At 46.6% G+C, this 25,525-nt stretch overlaps 1 protein-coding gene across 1 annotated transcript in view; it reads right to left on the reverse strand.

Annotated features, from left to right (window-relative positions):
• Positions 1 to 1,355: 1,355 nt before the first annotated feature.
• CPAMD8 (C3 and PZP like alpha-2-macroglobulin domain containing 8) overlaps positions 1,356 to 25,525 on the reverse strand; it is a 120,850-nt gene continuing 96,680 nt past the window's right edge. The window contains exons 38-45 of the mRNA XM_038771803.1: positions 23,591 to 23,678; positions 15,311 to 15,385; positions 13,496 to 13,601; positions 13,253 to 13,363; positions 11,928 to 12,140; positions 11,302 to 11,376; positions 3,209 to 3,380; positions 1,356 to 2,567 (exon numbers count right to left, since the gene is read on the reverse strand). Of these exons, the coding sequence (XP_038627731.1) occupies position 2,567; positions 3,209 to 3,380; positions 11,302 to 11,376; positions 11,928 to 12,140; positions 13,253 to 13,363; positions 13,496 to 13,601; positions 15,311 to 15,385; positions 23,591 to 23,678 (841 nt within the window). The 3' untranslated portion in view covers positions 1,356 to 2,566. The remainder of the gene's footprint in view (positions 2,568 to 3,208; positions 3,381 to 11,301; positions 11,377 to 11,927; positions 12,141 to 13,252; positions 13,364 to 13,495; positions 13,602 to 15,310; positions 15,386 to 23,590; positions 23,679 to 25,525) is intronic.

Below are 25,525 nucleotides of genomic sequence, written 5' to 3' on the forward strand. Positions count from 1 at the left end.
TTTAAGTAGATAAACATGGTATAAATGTGAGATTTCGGATTACAGGCCATTGAAGTTTACTTCTTGCTTGTACAGATTATTGTCTCAAAGGAAGACAATGAAGTTAATCATTCAAAATGAGTGAAAATTCTGCAGGAAACTTTGTGTACGTGTGTGTGTGTGTGTGTGTGTGTGAGAGAGAGAGAGAGAGAGAGAGAGAGATCAATGCTTTGGAAAGAATGAGCCCACCGAATCCTAACTGTTGCAGTTTCTGGCTGGCTCCCCTAATTTTCTTCTAGCAGTAAACCCACCCAGCACACTCCTTCGGGGAAGAGTGGAAGGTCCGCCCCATCTTCATTCTGAACACGGGAGGGCAACAGATCAAAGAAACTTTGCTCAAAGAGTAAGGAAAGGGCCTTTGAGAAGACCAGAGAATCCATTCAATTTCCTAAAGCAGGAGCTGTTGAAGCGACAGAGACCTCAGAGCCAGGAGGCCAGGAGACAAAACTCCCTGGGGGCCAGCTCTAGACTGGGCAGAGAGTTTTCCTTCCACAGAGATGCTTTCTGAGCCCTGATGGGTAGGTTCTAAGAAGCCTTGGTCTCCTCTGCTCGAGACCCAAAATGGCAGGAGGCCTAGCTGACTCCACACCCAAGAAGGATGCGATAAACCGGGACACGGTAAAAACCTCAAATTTGAGCTGTAGCTATTGAAAAGCTTAGGCCTCGAAGGGCAAAGGGCAAATACGGGAAAGCTGAGAGCAGGCCCAGGAGTCGGAAGAAAGGACAAAGCCGTGGGTCCTGGTGGTCTACTGGAGCTGAAGCCCCCAAACTATGCAAAACAGAGGGTATTTCATGTCCTTATTTTTTTCAAAGAAGAAAATGTCTTTCACTGAAGGTTGCAGAAGGCAGGTTGTTTACCTAGTGAATAAATATTTGTTTAGGCAGCTGTGTCTACTCAACAGATGGGCCCTTCTGTGCCTTCGCACTGTATATAGCAAAAGCTGCTTTGGAGTTGGGTTTCAAGCAGTTTATTTATTTGCAGATTGGGCAGAGGGCCATGGATTTCTTCCCACTATTTAGGATGTGGTACATCCCTGCATATTAAACAGAAATGGCACATTCTCTCACGGAACGGAATGCATGAGCTTGGGCAGCTTCTTAGGCATTTTGGGCCCAAGGATACAGGGACCCAAGGGCTGAGACAGGCGCTCCTTTCCGTGGTTTCTTCATTGACCCACAAGGATCAAAATCGTAGCTAGAATCCCCAAAATTAAGTTTCCCTTTTCTTCATGAGTCCCTACATCAGCCTCACTCTCTCCCTCTCCCCAGTACAGAGCTTGGAAGGAACATAGAAGTTCCCCCTCCCGCCCCCCACCCAGTGGTTCACACCAGGCTACCATAAGGAGAAAAACAGACCTGAAAAGAGCCAGAGCAATTTTTTACTCAAGTCTGGTGACGCCCCACCTCACTCCCTTCTAATCGATCCCTGGGAGGCCTCACGTTGCGATAAGCCATGGGTACTCTACAGCAACATCAAAGGGGGTCCAAAGGACACTTCCTTGGGGAAAACAAGTCACACGCCCAGCACACTCGACTCTTAGATGGGGAAAACTGGGTCTCTGGTTTTCCCCGGGGACAATTTCCACCGGTGGGGATGGGGCCGCAGCAATGTGCTTGCTGCTTTTGGATATTTATTTTGGCATGGCGACCAGAGCTGGGGGTAGGGAGGGTTCCAATTTCAAGCCGGATTTCCCTAGGTTCATCTTTTATTTTAGGGTAAGATGATTTATGAGGTTGCATTTTTGTCCCTCTGCTCTAATAAGTGAAACCCACCCGTGGGCTTCCCCCTCCCCTACTCCCCGTCATCAGAGCCATCTGTTGGCTTTCACGCTAACAGAACAGTCACTCAGATTCTGACTTTCACACTATTAGCCCTTATTGATCTCACATCGAATGTTCTTTTTCTTTCCACACAAGAGTCTTTCCTGCTTGAAGCAGACTAATAAACATTGCCCTTGGTAGTTAGTAAGATGTTTTGGTGGTTCTGTTTTCATGGAAAGAGCTTTATTTTCTTGCTCTTACTTCTGGGTGGTGTGATAATTGCCAACATAAACTGCATTTTCCAGAAAAAAAGCAAGAAAAACTCTTCAGCCATCTCTCAACAAACAGCTGCATAGCTGGATTCAGGAGTTTGGGACCCAGGCACTCGGGAACTGAGTCATGATGACACCATGGAGAAACAGAGAGAAAAGCTCTGCAGCATCTTCCTAACAGATGGACAGTCTCAAAAGGGTTTTGATGCCATTTCCCAATTCTTCTTCTTTTTTCTCTCTCAAACCAGCAGGGCTTCTGCCACTCCGGGAAAAATTCCCAACAAGAGGAACACAAGATAGGAAAAGTGAAACAGATAATGAGGGGTATGAGGCCAGCCCAGAGGCCTGCTCCCTCTTGGGAGTTAGACCCTAGGGCTGAAAGGAGGTGGGAAGTAGCCAGGTCCTTTCTGTTCCCCAGCAGGTCAGCCATCTGAACAAACATGTCCAGGAGTCTCTCTCTCCGAGTCACTTCTCTTTCCAGGAAGGTTTTTATTTCTGTTGAAAAGAGACCACAGTGTTATTGATTCCAATCACTGATTGCTGGGACGAAGCAGCCATCTTGAGGGAGAGAACTAACCAGAAACTGGTTTGCTTTTTAACTTGCGAGGAGTTTCTCAGTTTTGCCTTCTCTCAGAGTGGGAGTTTATGGCCCTATGTAAAGCAACCCATCCTCTCCCTGAGGGCTCTCTTCCCCTTCCAGTGTGTTTAAAAAAAACCAAAACACAAAATGGTCAACCCTGGGGCCGAGCTGGCCAGAAGACCAGTGATAGGGGAGGAGGATCCTGGACAATGTTGGCTCCAGAGCTTGGAGCTGTAGGGGAAGGGGGTGGTGGAGGTGCATTTACAAACAGATGATGGGTGGCAGCAGGGGAAGGGCACTGGTTTTTTCTTTTTAAAAAAAAAAAAAACTCCCTCCATCATTTTCCTAGCCTGTTTGTGCTTCTGCTGTGGCAGTTCATAGGTACTGAGCACCTGTCTTGTGTTTTTCACCTCCCCTAATCACAGAAGTAAGGGAACACTGAAAAGAAGCCCTGGTAACAATCCTCTTCTGGCATCATTTTTTTTTTAACCAAATCTGCACTCCAGCATCACCCCCAGACCCTCCCCCTCCTCAGAAGAGTTTTTGAAGCCCTCACCATTCGACTGTGGTCACAGATTCCTGCATCTTGTCCCCTTCTCCTAACAGGCTGCTGATTGTTGTCAACTCGGTCCCAATCTCAAAGACGTCTGCTTCGGAGGCATATGGGTCTGGGTCATACTCATAGGAGTAGTAGGAGAGATCAGAGTGGGATACTGGAGCCTCCTCAGCTTTAAGGGAAAGAATCACAAGCTCAGATTGAGAAACATAGGCTGAGTTGTCAGGGAGTCCGGGGGTTGGCTGGGATCGGACTCCCGTGACCGTGCAAGACAGGGGCCCTGTGGGGATCCCCACAGGGCCTCATGCACCTCCCAGCATCCGTGAGGCAGGTAGCATAGGTGTGCCGCCGCTGCACTACGTAGATGGCAAGACAGGACGCCTCCCCGAGCCAGCTCCCGGCAGGTGCCTGCTCTTGAATCCAGAAAGGATCCCTCTAATCTGCTGCTGGCCAACAACCAGGCTCCAGTGGGTGGACATTACCCCCTCCATGCAGTGGCCTCTGTTTCTCTTTCCCTACTTTGACGTGCTCGCTCCTTTCCAAAACGCGCTTCTGGTTTGGTTATGTCATCACACCTGCTGTTTTCTTTGGAGGGCCTAGGCCAGGGACTTGCACACAAGGGATGCTCAGGAAGTGCCTTTTGATAACGTGAGCCTCATTTTAGACTCTGCTTCATTTTTGTTCCTTAGCGAGTGTTTCCCCCAGTGGGGAACCCTGAAAGTCTCCTGTGGCTAAGGCATGGAGTCTTTTCAACTAGGTACCAGGTGAGTCGAGGGTGGGAGGTGCCGGAGGGCATGGGCTGGAGCAGGAGAAAAGAACCCCAGCTTTGGAATCTTCCCAGGGAAAAGGAGAAGGGGCTAGTGGCCATTTGAAGGAGGGGCAATGGCAATTTGGGGACTCATGAGAATAAAGGAGTTCTAACTGTGGCTGAGGAGGGGAAGGGGGCATACAAAAGAGGCAAAAGAGGGTGTAGGATATGACAGAGAGTTCCGGGGTGGAAAAAGTCTGAGAAGCCCTATTCGAAGCCAGTGAGAGCTGGGTGAAAACTGGAAACACGCATAAGAGAAATGCCTTGGACGGAGTAGAATCGGTTTAATTCCTTATTTGGGAGGAAATGTTCCCTTTCCATCCCCTAGGGACCCCAAGGACAGAGCCTGGGTTTGAAGTGACCATGAGTCCTGGGCTTCTTGCCATCCAGAAAGTTTTGCAATGCTCTCACTTGGGAATGCATTACACTCCGCTGTATACTCTCCTAAATCTGTGATGCTGATTGAAGGAGAAAAGTCCAGTTCAGATACCAGTTGAAAGGAGATGACTGAGAGGAAAACAAGTGAGAAAAAATATCAGTCTGCTCCCTCCCCAGGCGCTCCCAGCTGCGGTCGGACAGAGACTGGTCGATGTTTTCAGAAGCGCCACCCCTCCAGATGATGATTTCAGTTGAAATCTCAATAAAATACCTACTCTCCTCTACTTGCCACAGAATGGAAATTTCCCACCAGACTAGGTGTCTCATTTAGCCAGAAAATCGCTTCGTCTCTGAAAACAGCGGAAGCCGAAAAAGAAAAAAAAATGAAGCACCCCAGCCCTTGCCTTCCTCCTTTCTCCGCCACCCCCCACCCCGGGACCCCCCTCATTCCAACCCCAGATCTCACCCAGAAGGTGATTCCAGTCTTGCTAACTTGCTCTTGGACTCTTCTGAATGAGGAGTTGCCAGATCATGAGGTAGTTCAGTGAATGGATGATTACTGCCCACCAGGGACGGAATTAAGATCATAGAACTCATTTCTCCCAGGAATGCATGTCCAGAGGAAGATAAAAGGCCAGTGTTTCCTATTACTCACCCACCGCTCCCCACCTTCAACATGTGCATTCCAGCCAAGACTCACTGAGAGCCCCAGGGATGGAAGAGAGCCATGACTCCTCGCCAGACCCATCCATTCCAGGGAGCAATTCCTCCCAGAGAGGACATTCTGGGCCTGGCTCTGAGGGGTGCCTCGGGGAAGAGGCCCGAGCTCAGGATTGGCTATCAGGCCGGCAGGGGCAGGGCAAGCAGGGACACATGCCCGTCCGCTCCCCGGGGAAGAAAGTAGGAGCTGAGAGTTGTCCTCTCAGACCGTTCCATCCAACACACCATCTCGGTAGAGAGGCCCCTGCCACATGAAGGCTCTAAAGGAAGCGGTGGCAGGGAAACAGAACAGATTCATGGAGCCTCGGAAGAGGCTTGCCCAGGAAGTGAGGCTAGCGAACTTTTGGAATCCTTTTCCCTTTTGTCAAAACACGTCCCCTGGTGAAAAGAGGCCTGAACAAACCCCTCCGTGCAGCAGGCAAATTGGGGGAGATAGGGAAGTCACAATGGCAATCACCTTGATAGATGTTCAGCAAAGGGAACTGTGGAACTCCGTGAGTTAGAGAAAAGAACTGAAACATGCTGATCCTTATTTTGATTGGGGTTTGGGAAGAGAGAGCACTGCCTGCTCTCAGCACTCGGACCCGATGAGGATGACGATGGCATCTCCCGTCAAAAAAGATGGACAAACCTCGGCCCCGTCTTTCTCGGTGCTTTGAGAGATGCATGTGACGTGGACGTAATCATCGGCTCACCTGGCTACGTTCACAAAAAGAAACCGGGTGGCCAAGGCCAGGCCAGGTTTCCAGGGGCCATATTCAAACCTTAGGGGATTTGAGGCAGAGGAGCATGTTGGTGGTGGGGGGTGGGGGGCAACCCCCCACCGCCCCAAGTCAAAGTTTGTTCCTTCCTACCTTCTCCAGAGCCTGGGCCTGCTCCTGTCTCTGAACCTGCGCTCCCATCCCCAATATCGCTGGGACTAATCTGGGGGCCTGTCAAAGCCACGGTGTGGCTAAGGAGGGGAGGGCTTTCCTTGAGGATGATAGGGCTAGGGCACCCCATCTTCCTGCCCCATAGTTAAAATGTTATTAAAAGTTCCCAAAATGATGTTCTGGGGCATGGAGAGGATTCATCCCCATCTCTGAGCTGTGCTGAGCAGAAACTCCTTCACTGCCCTAGGATTCAGTGTAGAAACAGGAAGAACCAATGAAGTATCAGAATGCCAGCCATGCTTTTAAAAAACAAAGAGAAAAAAAAGAAAAAGAAAAGAAAAAGAAACATACCCTGCTGTGCCTCACCCTCTATAAACATACCTTACAAGAGCGAAGGACAAACACCAGCGGAATAGTACAGGCTCAGTCCCATGAGGCTCGGCCTCACATTGCCAAAATGTCCACTCGACAGGACCACTTTATTGAATCAATCATATTTACTGAGCACCTACTGTGTGCAGGGCACTGCACTAAGTGCTTGGGAGACTACAATATAACAGAGATGACAGACACATTCCCTGCCCACAATGAAAATGGGCAGAAGCAGTTGCCCAGAGCACACCTTTGGGGCAGGTGGGGTGCACACTGATGGCACATGGAACAGTGTGAAATATGATCGGTGGGGGAGGAGCCCCCTTAAATTGTTTAGTTTAAAAATGGATAATTTACCATTTAATCAATTAAACCTCAAAGAGTTGGAGCTACACTCAGCAGTGCAAAAAAGGCTTCATGCTGTGAAGAGTTTGGCTACAAGGCAGAAAGAAGTTGTAAGTCTAACAATAATGCATAGTAAAATTTATCAGAAAAACCAGCCTAGAACAATAATTTCCTTTGTTTTTTTATTACTAGTAAATTTTGTTTCCAAATTGGGTGACATTCTCTTCAAAGCAAGAGGACCAACCAGTGCCTAAACCATCCCTGCTATGTGTTCTGGAGATCAGCAAAGGCTTGTGTATCCAAATTCCTCTGTGATTTATCCAAAGCCTGATCTGGCTCCCGGAGTTCTACATCCCTTCCGGAAATCACAGATTTACACACAGCTCATCTAAACTTTCACTTTAACCCCAGGACACCTGACATGACTTAACCAATCATACGCTTCAGTGCCAACAAAATGAATGAGCCAGATGGAGTTGAGTGTGTAAAGGGACTTGGTCCTAGTTACTGTCGATTCATTTACTGTGTGGTTGACCTAAGATGAGCCTAAAGGATTATTTTGAATCACATGCTGGTCTCTCCTCCACAAGGGCACTTTTGCTTCCCATTTGAACTTGCTCACTTCACCTTCATCACCGGAAGCCGGAGCCACCGAAGTTTCGACTGACGGAGACCGAACTTAGCTACGGCTGCTATCGGCTCCTAACCCAGGGTAGCTCAGTTTGGCGGTGGCACCGGTTTTCTGGGAGTGTTGCTTACTAGCCGTTGTTTAACCAACCCACCTGGAGATCCACTGAATCTGGTCTAGCAGCTCAATTTGCCTCATCTAGCAGGTCAATTTGCACAGGAATCCACTGCTCCAATCACGAGATTCTCAGAGCATCAACACTTCATTACAGAAAAGGATATACGTCCAGAACTTATCAAGCAGAAAGAAAAAGAGGATGCCAGTAAAAACGGAAATGGGATATAAGGTGAGAGAGACAAAGATATTGGGGGACAGAGAGTGAGAGAGAGAGAGAGAGAGAGAGAGAGAGAGAGAGAGAGAGAGAGAGAGAACATGTACCGCTTGAGAATCCAAGGAGAAAAAATTACAGAAAGAACATTACTCGATTTCTACCCCGGAAGAATTTGCAAAAAAGGGCAATGTTTCAGAGCCTCAAGCAGAAAGCTGTCCTGCTTGTGAATAATGACCAGAGAGCTACTCTAGAGCAGAAGAACCAGATGCTTCCAGGGATTTCTGGGGAGATGTGTCCTAATTTGAGCATCAACAGAATGGACATAGCAAGTAGAGGAAGGATGCAATGTCATCATCATTATCATCAACAACTTATTGCGTGTGGGATGCTGTATTAGGCATTTGGGAATATGCCACACAAATAAAAATACAGGGATCTTTCAATGGACTGAAATTTTTTCCACCCCAAACCACCACCTGTGGCTTATTCAGTAGTCAACAAAGAACAAGTCGAGTTAAAACGAAGAGGAAGCGGGGGGAAAAGAATCAGTTACTTTTCATTAGGACAAACGAATGAAAAATGGACAGGGGTAGAAATCTGATTATCCAAATGTCTGGTGACCAAATGGACGTAATGAGAAAAATGACCTTGGTAACAAAAAAAAAAAATTGGTGTGGGCCTTTCCAAGACTGGCAAACTCAATTTTGTTCAGTTTACTTGAAGTAGCCACAGTACGGATAATCCATTTTCTCATGTACTTTATTTCTGACTCAAGAATTGCTAGTAATATCCAGAGTAATCCATGAGTGAATCTGGCAGAGCAGTTGGAGAAGTATTTCACAAAACTACTGAATCTCTGGCCCTGGTAAACCTTGAATTACGTGGATTTGCTAGCTTTCATGATTACAAGGACTTGCTTCTCAGGATATCAATAAAAGTCTTCTTTATTCTCTTCTCTACTTTCCACTTCATTATGTCTTCCTCATCTCCCAACCTGACTACTGCATCAGCCTCCTCACTGGTCTCCCTGCCTCTAACCTCTCTCTTCTCCAATCTATACTCCACTCTGCTACCCAGATCATCTTTCCAAACTGTTAGGCACCCATCACTCCTCAAAAACCTCAAATGGCTACTCATTTTCCTCTGCATCAAGCAGAAATCCCTGACTTCTGGCTTCCAAGGATCGCCACCTGGTCTCTTCTCCCACCACATCCAGCTCTCGCTCTTCTCTTGAACCAGGCTCACCTTCTCACTGTGCCTCGCTTTCGACGACGCTCGCCTCCAACTCTCTGCTCATGCTCTTCCCCTCCCTGGAACTCTTTCCCCTTCAAATCTGCCAGACCATAGCTCGCCCTATCTCCAAAGTCCTCCCAAAATCTTCTCCCCTCCAGGAAACACGCCCTGATTAATTTTCACCACCCCAGCTCATATCATCCCGATAACCACACCTAATATTTAATAATGATGGCATTTGTTAAGCGCTTACTATGTGCAAAGCACACCTCGCCACCCGCCTGCTCATTGCTGCCCCATGGGGTCAGGTGGGGGCGGGGGGACAGGGCCAGACCTAGAGACAAAATGGCCATGTGGGTGGGTTGGGGGGCGGAGGGAGACCCCTCCCCCCAGTGGAGCCCATCTGCACCGGGAAGGAGCCTGGGTCATTAGGGGTGGTGCTGTCACCCTTTCATGTCAGCCGGGGCCAGGGAAGGAGTGGCAACAGATCAAAATTCTCTTATTTATTCATCTTCCTCTTCTCCAGTGATCACCATATATTGAATATTTGTAGATAATTTGTATCTGTCTGTCTCCTGTATCCTACTGTGTTCTCCTCAAGAGCAAGGATCATGCCTTTTTTTTTTTACTTTGTGGTATTTGTTAAGCGCTTACTACCTGCCAGACACTGTACTATGCACGGTAGATAAAAGCGAATCAGATTGGACACAGTCCCTGTCCCACATGAGGTTATAAATGAGGTAACTGAGGCCCAGAGAAGTGAGGTAACTTGCCCAAGGTCACACAGTAGACAAGTGATGGAGCAGGGATTAGAACCCAGGTCCTTCTGACTCCTGGGCCCGTGCTCTATCCACTAGGCCACGCTGCTTCTCAGCTGCTTCTCTATGTCCTTTATTTCTATTCTCCCAAGCTTCTAGTACAGTGTTCTGCACACAGCAGGTGGTTAATAAATCTGAATGACTGACTGATTTCATGTATCCAAACAAGAGGTAATGTCAACCAAGTTTTCTCCAGATTCTGAACTCACTGACTAACCCTCAGCTCTGGCTCCCACCTGCTCTCAGCTGGCTGTCCTCTCTATCTGTTCGAACAGCCCTAACAGCCCTACATTGCCAAGATCCGCCCTTTCCTCTCCATCCAAACTGCTACCCTGTTCGTTCAAGCTCTCATCCTATACCGTCTGGACTACTGCAACAGCCTTCTCTCTGATCTCCCATCCTTGTGTCTCTCCCCACTTCAATCCATACTTCATGCTGCTGCCCAGATTGCCTTTGTCCAGAAACGCTCTGGGCATGTTACTCCCCTCCTCAAAAATCTCCAGTGGCTACCAATCAATCTGCGCATCAGGCAGAAACTCCTCACCCTGAGCTTCAAGGCTCTCCAACACCTCGCCCCCTCCTACCTCACCTCCCTTCTCTCCTTCTACAGCCCAGCCCGCACCCTCCGCTCCTCTGCCGCTAATCTCCTCACCGTACCTCATTCTCGCCTGTCCCGCTATCGACCCCCGGCCCACGTCATCCCCCGGGCCTGGAATGCCCTCCCTCTGCCCATCCACCAAGCTAGCTCTCTTCCTTCCTTCAAGGCCCTACTGAGAGCGCACCTCCTCCAGGAGGCCTTCCCAGACTGAGCCCCTTCCTTCCTCTCCCCCTCGTCCCCCTCTCCATCGCCCCATCTTATCTCCTTCCCTTCCCCACAGCACCTGTATATATGTATATATGTTTGTACATTTATTACTCTATTTATTTATTTTACCTGTACATATCTATTCTATTTATTTTATTTTGTTAGTATGTTTGGTTTTGTTCTCTGTCTCCCCCTTTTAGACTGTGAGCCCACTGTTGGGTAGGGACTGTCTCTATATGTTGCCAACTTGTACTTCCTAAGCGCTTAGTACAGTGCTCTGCACACAGTAAGCGCTCAATAAATACGATTGATTGATTGATTGATTAACTGAGCCCAGCCTGGTTCTCTGTCACAGGGCAGCCTGGTTTCCTAACTAGCAGGGCCTTGCCTTGCCACACCAGAATGCATCTCAATCTGGTAGATACTAGTATGGGACAGTGTTGTCTTGCTGTTTGGAGCTAAGGCCAGCAGGAGATTATGACATGTTACCACTCCCCTCCCCTGAGAAAAATCATCTAATAGTGTTTAGCGATTACCCACCGAGTACTAGAAGTTTCAACTTGATCCAGAAACTCAAGCCAATAAAAAGCCATTTCCATGGGTTGCCCCAGCCCCTCCAGCTTTCCTGACTCCTCTGAAGCTCGCAAGGAACAGCCCAGTGTGCAGGATGATGTTCTCCCAGATCAACTCTTTCTGACTTCCAAAGGCACACAGAGAACTGAAATGGGGACAGCGGGTGGGCAAGGGGGTGGGCCTTTATTTCGGACCCTGGGATTTCCTTACCCGCTTGAGTTTGCTCAATATCAGGCTGTTCAACAGCATGGAAATGTGTCTCTTTTTCATCCTGTGAATTCTCAGCTGCGGAAAATGACAGTGGAGGTTTACAGTATAGACTGGTGAGGGTTTTCAGAGACCATTTTGGTTCACGGGCAATCACGATGGTGCAAAACAACAGTGATTCGTGTGACTGACTAGGAATGCCATTCAAGGTTCACCATCTCTGAAGAGAATCATTTTAGATGGGAATGACGTAAATGTTTGTAACTGCTGCTTGGGAGGTTTATGTGGCTTCCCATGGGAAAGGGAAGAGCAATTAAGAGGGAGGAGGCAGCAGTGCATCACTGCTTCGTCTGGGGAGTTGAGCTCTGTAGGAGAGCTGTGGCAATGGATTCCCTATCAGGCCCCGAGGAAAAGCTGTAAAATGGTGCATTTGGCATGACCCCCAGACAGAGGGAGGCGAGGGGGACGTGGCCCAAGACTGCCTGCTTTGGGGCATAGTTTGTTTGGAGAGCTCAGGAAGAAATATCACATTAATGACCTTTCCGAGGCGTTGGCACTTTAAATATCCTTGGCTCTGTCCTGATTATGGCCACAACCCAGCCCAGAATGGAGAAAGGAAAAGCACTTACTGGCAGAGCAGTGAGACAGAGACACTTGTTCAATCCTGGTGTTGTTTCTGCATGCAGCCACCTCCATTTGGCAGTGGTTTTGGTAGATGACACCGTCCGATCCACACACGGGGTCCCCATCATAGCCACAGTCCCGGGAGCACATGCACTGCTCAAAGTACTCCTCTTCTAGGCAGCCGAACACACTGTTACAGGGGCCATTGTGAACGAAACCTGAAATGGCAACGGGAGTCACATTAAAAAGGGATTAGCCAGGGGAGTTCTCCAGAATGGTTTTCCCAATTTCCCTACCTGAGAATTTCTCCCAGCTTCGCAACAAGAGGCAATTAAGAGAGGATCATCACATTCTATAACCGATGTAGGATTTAAGCCAAGGGTTTTAAACTTAATTTCAATCGGACAAATCCCTAAATGAAATGATGAAGATGATGACAGTGAGGGTAGTCTTGATGATGATGGTATTTGTTAAGTGCATACTATGTGCCAGGCACTGTACTAAGCACTTGGGTAGATACAAGCAAATTGGGTAGGACACAGTCCCTGTCCTAAATGGAGCTTGTAATCCTAAACCTCATTTTACAGATGAGGTAATTGAGGCAGCATGGCTTAGTGGAAAGAGCACAGGCTTGGGAGTCAGAGGTCATGGGTTCTAACCCGGGCTCCGCCACTTGTCAGCTGTGTGACTTTGGGTAAGTCACTTAACTTCTCTGTGCCACAATTACCTCATCTGGAAAATGGGGATTAAGTCTGTGAGCCCCAAGTGGGACAACCTGATTATCTTGTATCTACCCCAGCACTTAGAATGGTGCTTGGCACATAGTAGGCACTTAACAAATACCATTATTATTATTATTTTTGAGGCACAGAGAAGTGAAGTTACTTGCCCAAGGCCACACAGCAGACAAGCAGCAGAGCCAGAATTAGAACCCAATGCTCTCTACATGATAAGCGCTCAATAAATACGATTGAATGAATTGAATGAACCCATGACTGTCTGACTCCCATGCCCACGCTCTATCTGCTACATCACGTGGCTTTCACGAAACGGTAACCCAAGGATCAGAAGGCTGAGACTCCTGCCACTACTGTTCATGGGGGCCCACTGGGCCCACTTTTGCCTGGCGATTCATGAGATGTCAAAAATTTTGAAAAGTTGTAGAGGAGAGCAGGTACTCTTCCGACATGATGCAGAATAACTGAACCCCAGAGTTGGGGTTGTGATCGATTCCGTTTTTATGGCATCTTGGACTTCTCCCAGGGATCTCAAGGCTTGCCAACATTTTCCTGCTGAGCCTCTTGATCTCCAGAAATGGGCCATGACTTACCAGGCCACTGATTAGCTGAGCTCTCCACTTCATTGCAAGTTGGCCCGTCACACAGCTCTCGCCCCAGGGGACTGTTTTCACTAACATTGTAGAAACGAGTAGCTTCAAATGCTGCAAAGCAAAAAAAAACCAAAAAAACAAACCAAAAAACGAAAAACCAAAAAACAAAACCAAAAAGCAGGCTGAAGACAATTCAGACTGGCGTGTCAGAGCGACAGTGACAGTTTCAATTTGTGAACATACCTGGCTCATAGTAATCATACACTTTGATTGGCACTGGGGCTGTCTTCCCAACTATGTACTCCCTGAAGGCTTGGAATTTCACACAGGTCATACACTGACTTGGAATCTGTATGAGAAAGGTAAAAGTTTGAGCTCTGAACCAACTGCAGTTCTTGTTCTGGTCAGACATGAGGTCGAGCTAGCTGTGTCTAACACTTAGAAGACAAGACAAAGATCAGACAGATATGCTAATCCCAAAATAGGGACGGGGGGGAGCAGTGTTGCCTAATGGATAGAGCATGGGCCTAGGAATCAGAGGATCTGGCTTCTAATCGCTGCTCTGCCACCTTGTCTGATGTGTGACATTGGGCAGGTCACTTAATTGATCAATGGTACATCAATGGTACATACACTTACTATATGCAGAGCACTGTACTAAGTGCTTGGGAGAGTACACAAAAGTTGGTGGAAACGTTCCCTGCCCATAACGAGCTTCCAGTCTACAGGAGGAGACAGACAATAATATACATAAGTACTTTATAATATACAGTTAAAAGATATGTACATAAGTGCTGTGGGGTTGGGGATGGAACAAGTATCAATTGTCTAAAGGTCACAGATACAAGTGCAACTTAATTTCTCTGTGCCTGAGTTATCACATCTGTAAAATGGGGACTAAATCCTCCACCCTGACATAGACTGTCAGTCCCAGGTGGGACAGGGGCTGTGTCTGACCTGATTATTTTGTATCTCTAGACTGTGAGCCCGTTGTTGGGTAGGGACCGTCTCTAAATGTTGCCGACTTGTACTTCCCAAGCGCTTAGTACAGTGTTCTGCACACAGTAAGCACTCAATAAATATGATTGAATGAATGAATGAATCTACCCCAGTGCTCAGTACAGTGCCTGGCACATAGTAAGCACCTGTGGGCAGGAAATGTGTCTACCAACTCTATTATACTGTACTTTCCCAAGCACTTACTACAGGACACTGCACACAGACAGGGCTCAATAAATACAATCGATTGATTAATGAATACCATTTAGACAAAGAGTTCTCCTCATTATTTTTAATAAACATTTACTAATCACCTAGAACACAATAGGCCTTTGATACGTACAGCTGATGCTATTTCTAAGCATCAATAAGTTTGGCACTCTGCCACATAAGTTCCTGGAGGAAAGCAGAATGGGACTGCCAAATCTTTGAGGGGAGGACATCAGAGGTCACTATCTCCACAGATTTGGGGGGTTATCTGTCCTGCTCCTTGTGATGATATGGGGGCTGGTGGAAACTAGAACCAGTGTCAGCACTCTTGGTTACAGCTCTCTCTCATTCCTGGCCCCAGCATGGAACAGGGGGCTCTAGAACCCCTGCAATTTCCCTGTGTATTACACGCAGCTCTGGGTTTATGTGTTCAGCTTCTTGACCTCATGTGTATATCTCCCTGATTGCATGCATGTGTGCAGGTGTGTGTCCACCTTTCGGATCTTGTTTATGTGTCTCTGGGTCCACCTCTGGAGTCTCAACTGTGTATATCTAAGCTTCCACCTCCCCGATACTGCTAGATGTGTCTAGTACCTCTCATCCCAAGTTTGCCTCCATCTTGAAATGACAAATCAGCACCATTTCAGGACAGTTTGTGGTCTTTTTCAAACAGAACTAAACAATACCAGAGCAAATACCTTCAGATGATGGTGCTGGGAGGTTTCTTTACCACCCATTTTCCCCTGGAACTAGAGATACTTTTTCACAAGCTAGGGAAAATATTTTCCAAGGCAGTGCCTAAGGGACCTATCTCAACATCTAATAAAATTCAATCAAAGACTAAATTACCTCATCAAAGTAAAAGAGGACTTTCCTTCCATCGACTTCATATCTTTTTAGTCCAATTTGCTTGTTCATCAGTAACTGAAAAGCAACACAAGCATTAAATTGGACTTGTGTTTCCTGTTAAAAACAATCATCAATGAGAAAGATTGAGAAAGGGAGACTGTGTGTGTGTGTGTGTGCGCGCGCGCGTGCGTCCTTGCATGCATGCTTGCATGCATGCATGCGTTTGGGTCTCTGAAGAGAGTAGATGTGGAAGGGTGGGGGTGGGGAAGCAGGGAATTTTATTGTACTCAAAAAGTAATTCAATCCCCAATTGGAGGATTAGTTCCTAAGGAAACAGTTTCACTCAGTGGGAAAACAGCATCTCAGGAGAAGGGATAATGAGGGTCAAAGATGCCTCTAGCCAAACCCAGGAGGAAATGAAGTTTATGCTTTTCTGATGAGATCCATCCATTTGCTGGAATGCCCAGAGAGGTGCAACCATCTTACAGTACATTGCTTCTCTCTCTCTCTCTCTCGCTCTCTCCCTCTTGGAACTCATTTGACATCTCATCCATAATCTAATTGAGTAGTTCCTGACTTAGTTTGAGGCCAAATGCATTCTGCGGAGACTTTGGGACCCACCCACCACCGGCCCCCAGTGTTTATCTCAGAGCAGAGTCTCTGGTTTCCACAATTCCAACCCAAAGATGATGGCACCAGACACTATGAGGCATCTCCCCCACAATTCTTGCTCAAACGGAACCGCAATCTTTTGTTGGGAAAATCTGTCCCTCTCATTCTAATGCTTGCCAAGTTCCATTCAAACCGTACAACATTTTAGTATTGACCCAGCATGTGTGTGTACGGCAGCAGGAGGGGAGAGATGCTCCATACAAGCCCAAGACGAAGCTCTCTTCACCTTGTAATGGGGCTCCTGCTTGAGTAGCAGGTGAAGGGCAGCAATCAATACAGACTGACCTGAGTCCCCTCACAAATGAAAACCTTATTCTTGGCCCCAGGCAGCAAACATTCCTCTTAAGCTCATCCTAGAAAAATCAAGGGCGCTGCCCAGTGAAAAGCAGGCCATCTGGTGAGGGGTCATGCCCAACCAAACCCACTACCCACCTTTTATACTCTGACTTTCTTCTTGGGGGGGGGGGGGGGGGGAATGTGAGGTACATGTCCATTAAACCTGCCATTAATAATACGCAAGCGTGTGTTTTTCAGGCTCCTCACAACCCGGACAGGACCGGCCGGTTTAATTTGTTCTTATACTTCTGGAGGCCTGCAGGGAGAGGTCGTTCCTCAGCAGCGGTGGCTGCAGACAGCACTTTTACGAGGGGGTCGAACTGGCTGGCGCCACCACGAAATGCTCTGCTCAGCTGAAGTCACATTTTCCTGGTGAAGCTTGATGTACTCCAACTGGGGGTGACCTCCTGACCCCGTCAGCACCCGGTGTTATTAGGAAGATTTGTGGCTGCACAGCTTGTGGGGAGGCGGTGGGCAGCACAGTTGTCATTAAACACCAAAGTTCCTGAAATGGTTCATAAGCTCCCTCTCCACAAATTGCTCTCCTTGTTAAAGGAGAAAGGGGGGTGGGGTGCGGGGTGGTAAGAGGAGAGGAAAAGAGGGAGAGAGCCTCAAATAAAGTAAAACACCAACTGGGGAAGAAAATTTCCAGCTCTTACAAGGAAAGAAAATTCAACCAACAACCAATCCCATGGAGAAAACTGCCAAGAACCAGAGGGGTATTGTACTTTCCAAGTGCTTAGTACAGTGTTCTGCACACAGTAAGCGCTCAATAAATATGATCAAATGAATAAATACCCATTGAGGGGGAAAGCAGGGCACTGTGACTTCCAGGGTCAGGAGTGTAGGCACAGCAGCCCTTGATAAACAGGACATCTGAGTCCCCAATCCCCCTCCTGGGGGAGGCCATAAGCAAAGATGACAGCCTCAGAGTATGAAGATCAGTTAAAGCCATTTTAAACAAAATCCAATCATCCTCCCCCGAGAATACTATTTCATTGACATAAACTCTGCCATGACTACCGCGATGCCATGTAAAGTCTCTCTAGACTGTAAGCTCGTTGTGGGTAGGGAACACATCTACTGACTCTGTTATACTGTACTCTCCCAAGCACTTAGTTTGGTGCTCTGCACATGGTAAGCACTCAATCAATATGAACGATAGATCGACTGAGACGCAGAGTCATTAGGAGAGGTCATTTTACTTGCCCTCTCATTCAGTTTGTGTTAGCCTGGCCATAAAAACGTTTTATCCATTCGCCCCTCTGCACATTCCTCCATCCATCTCCAGTAAGTCAGCTACAGATAACCAGGGAGTAAATATTTCGTCCTGCTTCCTCTTGGAGAGAACTCATTCCATCTTAGGTCTTCAGGAACTTGAAGGTGAGTTAAGAAAACAAGAGGTAATTCAGTGGGAACGATGCAAGGCATCTCCTGAGCCAAGTTTCTTTGCTGACACAACTTGAGAGAAGAGAAAGTTAAATACAGAGGTATTTAACAATCCTAAGGTGCTGCAGACTTTCAGCTTGTCGGACAGGAGAGAAATTGAGCCGACACAATAATAATAATAATAATAATGGCATTTGTTATGCGCTTATTATGTGCCAAGAACTGCTCTAAGCACTGGGGTAGATACAAGGTTATCAGGTTGTCTCACGTGGGGCTCACAGTCTTAATCCCCATTTTACAGATGAGGTAACAGGCACAGAGAAGTTAAGTGACAAGTGGCAGAGGCGGGATTAGAACCCACGAACTCTGACTCCCAAGCCTGGGCTCTTTCCACTACACCATGCTGCTTCTCTTTCATTTATTCATTCAATTGTATTTATTGAGTGCTTACTGTGTGTAGACAACTGTACTAAGCGCTTGGGAAGTACAAATCAGCAACATATAGAGACGGTCCCTACCCAACAATGGGTTCACAAGCCCCTAATCAGTGGCCGACCCAGAGGAGGGGGTTGGAGAAGGATGTGGGCTATCAGGAGAGACCCGAGCAAGGGCAGGAGGGGGGCAACTATCCTGGAAGGAGGACCCAAAAGGGAACCAAAGCAATCCTTCATCTGCCTCTACCCTAACTTGGGTTACCGCCCCAGGAAATGCTTCTACCTCCAATCCAAATCACAGTCCATTCCCTCTGGAGTCATGAGAGAGAAAGGATGAGTAGAAGCAGCCTTAGATCTAGTCTATCCTTTGGACTCATTCATTCATTCAGTTGTATTTACTGAGCACTTTGTGCAGAACACTGTACTAAGCACTTGGGAGAGTACAATGCAACAATAAACAGACACATTTCCTACCCACAACGAGCTTACAGTCTAGAGGGGGAGACGGACGTTAATATAAATATATACATAAATTACAGGTAGGTACATAAGTGCTGTGGGGCTGGGAGGGGGGGATAAATAAAGGGAGCAAGTCAGGGCAACACAGAAGGGAGTGGGAGAAGAGGAAAGGAGGGAAGGCCTCTTGGAGGAGATGACCTCAAGGAACATGATTTGGAGCAGGTCACTTGGATGGTGAACTGGAGTTACTGCAGAGATCTCAGCGTGGTTATCCCTTCCTGCTCCCCTAAAGCAGCAACCAGTGACTCCGAAGACCAGAGGGCCCAATTCAGGGAGAGGGGAAATCAGTGCTATGGTGATTATGTGATCTCTGGCCACCCTGCCCCATGAATTGGTTTCCAAGGGCTTTCTGTGAACGCATTCCATTCAATAGCATTTACTGAGTGCTTAGTGTGCGCAAAACACTATACTAAGAGCTTAACAAGTCCATCTCTATAAATGGCATACTATAAGTTTTTTATTCTTAGTAATGTCTGCCTCCCCCTATAGACTTCAAGTTTGTGGTGGGTAGGGAATGTGTCTACCAACTCTGTTGTACTGTACTCTCCCAAGCACTTACTACAGTGCTCTGCACAAAGAAAGCACTCAAATACTGACTGTTAACCAGGGTTGGCAGTCCCTTCATTCTTCTTCATTTAAAAAAAAATTTTTAATGTCATTTGGTAAGTGCTTACTATGTGCCAGGCACTGTACTAAGCACTAGGGTAGATATGGGTTAATTAGGTTAACCCATAGTCCATGTCCCACATCAATCATATTTATTGAGCGCTTACTGTGTGCAGAGCACTGTACTAAGCGCTTGGGAAGTACAAGCTGGCAACATATAGAGACAGTCCCTACCCAACAGTGGGCTCACAGTCTAGAAGTCCCACATGGGACTCACAGCCTTAATCTCCATTTTACATGTGAGGTAACTGAGGCCCAGATAAATTAAATGACTTGTCCAAGGTCATGCAGCAGACGAGTGGTGGAGCCAGGATTAGAACCCAGGTCCTCTGACTCCCAGGACCGTGCTCTCTCCACTAGGCCATGCTGTTTCTTAGTTAACCAGGTTACAATTCACTTGGTTCAGCCATCCCTTCATTCTTCTCCATCCTTTCCCTCTTCCCACACCTTTCTGGTGGTGCTAGGGAGGCCACAGGGTGGGGAATGCACAAGGCCTCAGGCCTCATGATTTTTACCTCTACCTCAAGAACAGCCACAGGTGGGGTCAGGCACAAAATTGGCATCCTCACCCAGGGCCCCATATTAGCCAGATTCCACCACCCAAAATAATGAAATTACAGTAGGGGTGATCAGGGTGAGAGGAAGGAAAGGAAAGATGCAGTCTGGACATGACACCCTGCCATTACCCTCCTCCTCAATCAATCGATCAGTGGTACTTTTGGAGTGCTTACTGTGTGCAGAATACTGCGCTCAGCACCCTCCTCCACCCCTCATTCCCCTCAGGGGCCTTTCTACTCCACAGTTGCAATAACAGCAGAGGGGAAGCCTATGCCTAAAATGTACTAATTGAAAACTAAGAAATGATAACAGTAACTGGTGAGCAGGTCAGAGGACCCTGATAGATCAATTGATCAATGGTATTTAATGTGTGGATGGCCCAGTTGCTTGCAAGACCAATAAACTGGATCCAAAAGAGGGAAGAATAATGTGGTCTAGAACTATTAAAAAAGTGCTTAAATCAATAGCAAAAGAGAGGAAGCTACAAAAACCCAGAAATTTCTGAACCTGAAATGTATTTAGGAGCTGTACACTGCCCAGTGACTGTTTCTGGCAAAAGCAAAAAGAGTCCAATGATTCAACATTTAAAGTGCTTTGATTTTGAAGGTTCTCATAGGAAAATTCAATTCCTGCATCTAATGGGAATGTCTCCTGCTGAACTACAGTAGGAAGTGGTGTTTTAGGCCATGCCAGGTTTAACAGCACATCAGTACACCGCGCTCCTGAAGCTGAAGGCTGCTAAATCGACTCTAACCACTTCAGATGTGAGAGCTGAAGGAAACAGAACGGTAGGGAAAAGCTGCACACCCCAGTATTTCAGCCATTTGATCTTGTCCTTCTCCCACCCTCCAGGTTTTCCTCCATTCCCTTCTTGTCCTTCAGGGCCCTTTCCTAAACTCCTTTTCACACTTCCCTCCCAGGCCATCTCTGATCAACTTATTCCGGGTGTTTACTACCCTTTTCATGGAATAGTTCCTTGTTGGCCAATTTTTAGTCTTCATAAGCAGATCTAAAACCAGTTTTTTTAAAAAAGTATGCCCCTCCCCACCCCCCACCCCCACCCTGGCCATGATTTACTTGGCAGACTCTGCTATATGGTATAGTTATTCTAGACATACATGGTTATCATGCATACGGATTCCTCTGTATCCAAGCTGCTACCATGCTGATCCAAGCACTTATTACTTCCTGCCTTGACTACTGCATCAACGTCCTTACTGACCTCCCTGTCGCCTGATTCTCACCTCTCCAGTCTTCACTCTGCTGCCCAGATCATTTTTATGAAAAACCATTCAGTCCATATCTCCCTACTCCTCAAAAGCCTCCAATGGCTGTCCATCCACCACCACAAACTCCTTACCATCAGCTTTAAGGCACTTAATCAGCTCTCCTCCCCCTACCTTACCCTGCAGATCTACTATGACCCAATCCATGCAATCCACTTCTCTAATGCCAACCTACTCTCTACACCTCAGTCTCGTTTATACCGCCACCGACCCCTTGCCCATGTCCTCCCTCAGGCCCGCGACTCCCTCCCCCTTCGTATCTGACAGACCACCACTCTCTTCACCTTCAAAACCCTCCTAAAAATCACATCTCCTCCAAGAGGCCTTCCCTGACTCATTTTCCCTATCTGCCTCCCTCTCTGCTTTGTTTATGCACTTGGCTGTGTACTCCTTAAGCCTTATGACACTCACCCCAGCCCCACTGCACACATGTACATATCCTTATACTTTCCTATTTCCGCTGTCTCAAATTTATTTCAATGTCTGTCATCCCCTGTAGACTGTAAGCTCCTTGTGGGCAGGGAACATGTTGACCCAACTTTATTGTACTGTATTTTCCCAAGAGCTTAGTACAGTGCTCTGCACACAGTAACTGCTCAATAAGTATCACTGATTGGATGATAAAGACACTTCACAATGTGGGAAATCTTTGCTCACTGACCCTTGATTCTCCCAATGCTTTTAATTTAAGCAGCAAAAACAGCACCAAATGCAGCAAACAGCAAATATGACGACACAATCAAGAACAGCCTTTTTGTGCACGATGTGGCCAGAAAGGAGGGTTGACCCTTTCAATCATGCACAAAGGTTCATCATCGGGGTGGGGGTTTCTTTGAAAGTGAAGGACAACATTTTTTTAATTTTAACTCATCTCTGGGACATCATTTTCTCCCTCTGGGACAGTATCTTACTGTCGATCAGAGACCGGACAGAAGCTGGAAAAGTTTCTATCATCCTATTTTTTTTTAACCCAGATTTTTAATAATGCTGTCAAACTCCTTTTTACCTACCCTCTACTAACTTTATCGATCTGGCTTGATAGAAGCCAGGGAAGGCAGAGAGAGTAGAGCACATATATATGCCGATCGCTTCTGACACCCCTGGAAGCCTGGGAGATTTGGAAGCAATGTTGAACACATTCTCTGAGCTGGGGAACCCATCTGCAATCTCTTGGGGGGACTGAACCACAAAGAACACACAGGATGAATCCCCCTGCTCTGCTATTGGTTGTTCCACCCCTAAATCACATGTGGCAGCAATGGAAGATACACTAGAGACATTTTATGGACCTAAAGTGATTAGAGTGCTTCCTTGAAGAAAGTGTCTCAAAGTCAGACAGAAATTCTCAATCTGTATTTCTCTTCATGAGGGCAGCAGGATGACAACCCTCTCTCTGTAAAAATACTCTAGTATGACATTCCATAAGCTCATTAAGGACAGGGAACGAGTCTGCTGATCCTGTTATATCGTACTCTCCCAAGCACTTAGAACAGTGCTCTGCACATAGTAAGCGCTCAATAAATACCATTGATTGATTGACTGGGTAAATTATCCTTTTAATGCCAAAAGTCTGGCAGTCCCCGAAAACCACCCACTTGAATAAAGTCTCTTTCCTTCTGCAGCTGGCAATCATCCCAGCAAAGGGACCCTTCAGAGAGATGGCTACAAGGACCCCTAAAGAGAATCTTATATAAGCATTAAATTTCTTTTCATAGTACTGGGAATCCCCGATTAATTCACATTGTTTCTCCAGAATGCAGTTTTGTTGCTCTCCACAAAATACCACCCCTATGTCATTACAGATGCTCAATCACTGCCAAGTGGAGTTATAGTATTAGGTCTTTTCTATGCAATGATAAAGTAGAAAGTAAATCTGAAGACTACAGTACAAAATCCTTGGAGAACTCTAGGGATTTACTAGGATGACAATCCTCTCTGTCCACCTCGGTTTGGCTGGTAAGAAGCATGATGTTCTCCCAGAAAGCAAGCAAGCAAAAGAAGGCAAAAAAAAAAAAAAATCCAAGACTCGGTGCCTCCATCCAAATCAAATACAGATGTTGGAGATAATACAGACCACTAAAAAGCCATAAACAGCTCCTGTTAGAGCCCATTTGCACTTCAGGATTTCCAAATGTATATCTTTTAATTACCTTAAGCTGTGCACAGCAACACACATTTATTTGGCTTTTTTAACTATATCGGTTACTCTTATTTAGAACATCTGCCTAACAGTGTCTTTGGACAAAGTGAAGTTTTTAAAATATTCATAATTACAAGGGGTCAGTGAATTTCCCACCATGGCATTTACCTTTGGGCACCCAAAAGCTTGATAAGCAAAGCCCCCGAATGTAAGGAAATGAGGTACTGGCCGACGAGTGCCAGCTCTGGGGTGGATTCGTTCCGGTCTCTCCATCTCTTACCTGTTCGAGGCTTTCAATATCAGCTCGGAACCCTGAAAATAGAGGGACCTCCAAGACAGCCATGTTTGAGGATCCAGAGTGAAGCCACCTTCCCAGAAGACAGTAAAAAAGAAATAAATTCAGGACCTAATTCAACAAAACATTCATCAGACAGCTGGCAATTGAGTAGTTGGAGAAAGGGAGCCAGCTTCCTAAGGATAACTATGCTCATACTAGAGTTAGCGGTGACCCAAACGAGAGGCCAACAGTTCCCCAGGTGAAGGAATTGCTGAAAGCACTAGTCCTTTTAGTTTTATAAATGTTCCTCTCTGCTTTTGTGAGCCAAAAACCCAGCACAGGATACAGGTGGGGAAGTAATACTCTCTGTTATGAACCTGCAAGGGTTTGAGACTCAGAACTTGGAAATCTACATGTTTTCAATTGGTTTGATAAGAGGGAAACTTTTTAGGAAATTCAGAACCTTTCATGAGGCTGAAAAGAGGCATCTCAGAATCAGCAGGATTTGTGAATGGACCTACCGGGAAAAATGAATAATCAGTTGTAATGCTGGTGATTGTGTGTTTGCGTCGGGAGGGGGATGGGAGGGGGCTGGGGGGGAACGGGAGAGTAAACGCAAGCAATCTGGACAGGAAGAGCCTAGGAACATTGTGAATGTTTAGCACACTTCCTACTGCAGTAGCAGAAATTGCTCATTTTGAAAAGTTTCTCCTGAGTTCACCATCCAGTTCCTAGGAAGCATTATCAACTTCTCACTGCAAAGTTCACGGCTACTCCTGATGGCCAAAGCCCCAGATTGCATTTGCATACACCCAAGTTGGCATGGAGTTGTACTGCAATAAAGGAACTTAAAGCATGCATTTAATGACTTGCTTTAAGTAACATTTTAAAAGGACTCTGAAGTCAACTCGATGATGAGAAGAGTAGCAAAATGGAACAGCTTGGAAAACTGAAGGTAAATCCATTCTCTGCATCGGCTTTCAACAAACCATGATTGTTAATGATGCCTCATACCAGAACAGAAGAAATCACCTCTGCAGAAGAAGAATTCAGTTCACTGTAACCATTCAACCTTGTATGTTCTATTCAAACTGATTCCAAGGATGCCAATTCATGAAAACACTCTCTGTGATGTGGGAACTTGATGCTATTTAGTACTAGGGAGAAACCATCAATCTTGATTCCCAAATGGGTGGTAGAGCAAGATTTAAAATAGTATCATAATGGCATTTATTGAGTGTTACTGGGGTGCAATACACTGTCACCATCGCCAGGATGTACCCTGCCAAACCCCTTTCTCCAGTACACCCTGGTCAGCTGCCTCTTTGAATTTTCGGATTGATTTTTTTTTTTGGAGGAGCCAGCGTGTATTGAAGAAGCTTGAGCTTTGGTAGGTAAAGAGCAAAGGCTCAACTATAGAAATCTTCTAGAAGGGCATGCTCAAAGGATACAACAGGGCGATGCCTACAGTTCCATCCTGGCACCGGTGCAAGCGATAGTTCTGCCCTTCGGATGTCTTAATGAACTTGCTGGCAGCCTCCAGGACCCTGTTTACCTGCCCAATCTCAGCATCGGAGAATTTGCAGAGAGTTTATTCAATTTCCTATCCCCAATATGTCCCTCAGATCACACCTCGGACGCAATATAGACATTCTCCCAGAACATCTGGACCCGAATACCAGATTTGTGCAGATTAGCAGCTCCCCGCCCAAACAGCCCCACCTTTGAACACCTCCCCGGGGGCCCCTCAAGTCATCATTACTTATACACCGGGCTCTGCTACATGGGACCATTTCCTTTATCTGTATGAGATACTCAAGGGGTTAATCAGAGATGAATATATTTTGATGAGGAGAAGAAAAACCACAGGCTCAATTAAAGAAAATGTAACATTTGCTTTCCCTTCCTCCCCGCTTTTCTCGCAAGCAATGAATCTGC

Source organism: Tachyglossus aculeatus, chromosome X1, assembly GCF_015852505.1.
Source record: "Tachyglossus aculeatus isolate mTacAcu1 chromosome X1, mTacAcu1.pri, whole genome shotgun sequence".
NCBI lineage: Eukaryota > Metazoa > Chordata > Mammalia > Monotremata > Tachyglossidae > Tachyglossus > Tachyglossus aculeatus.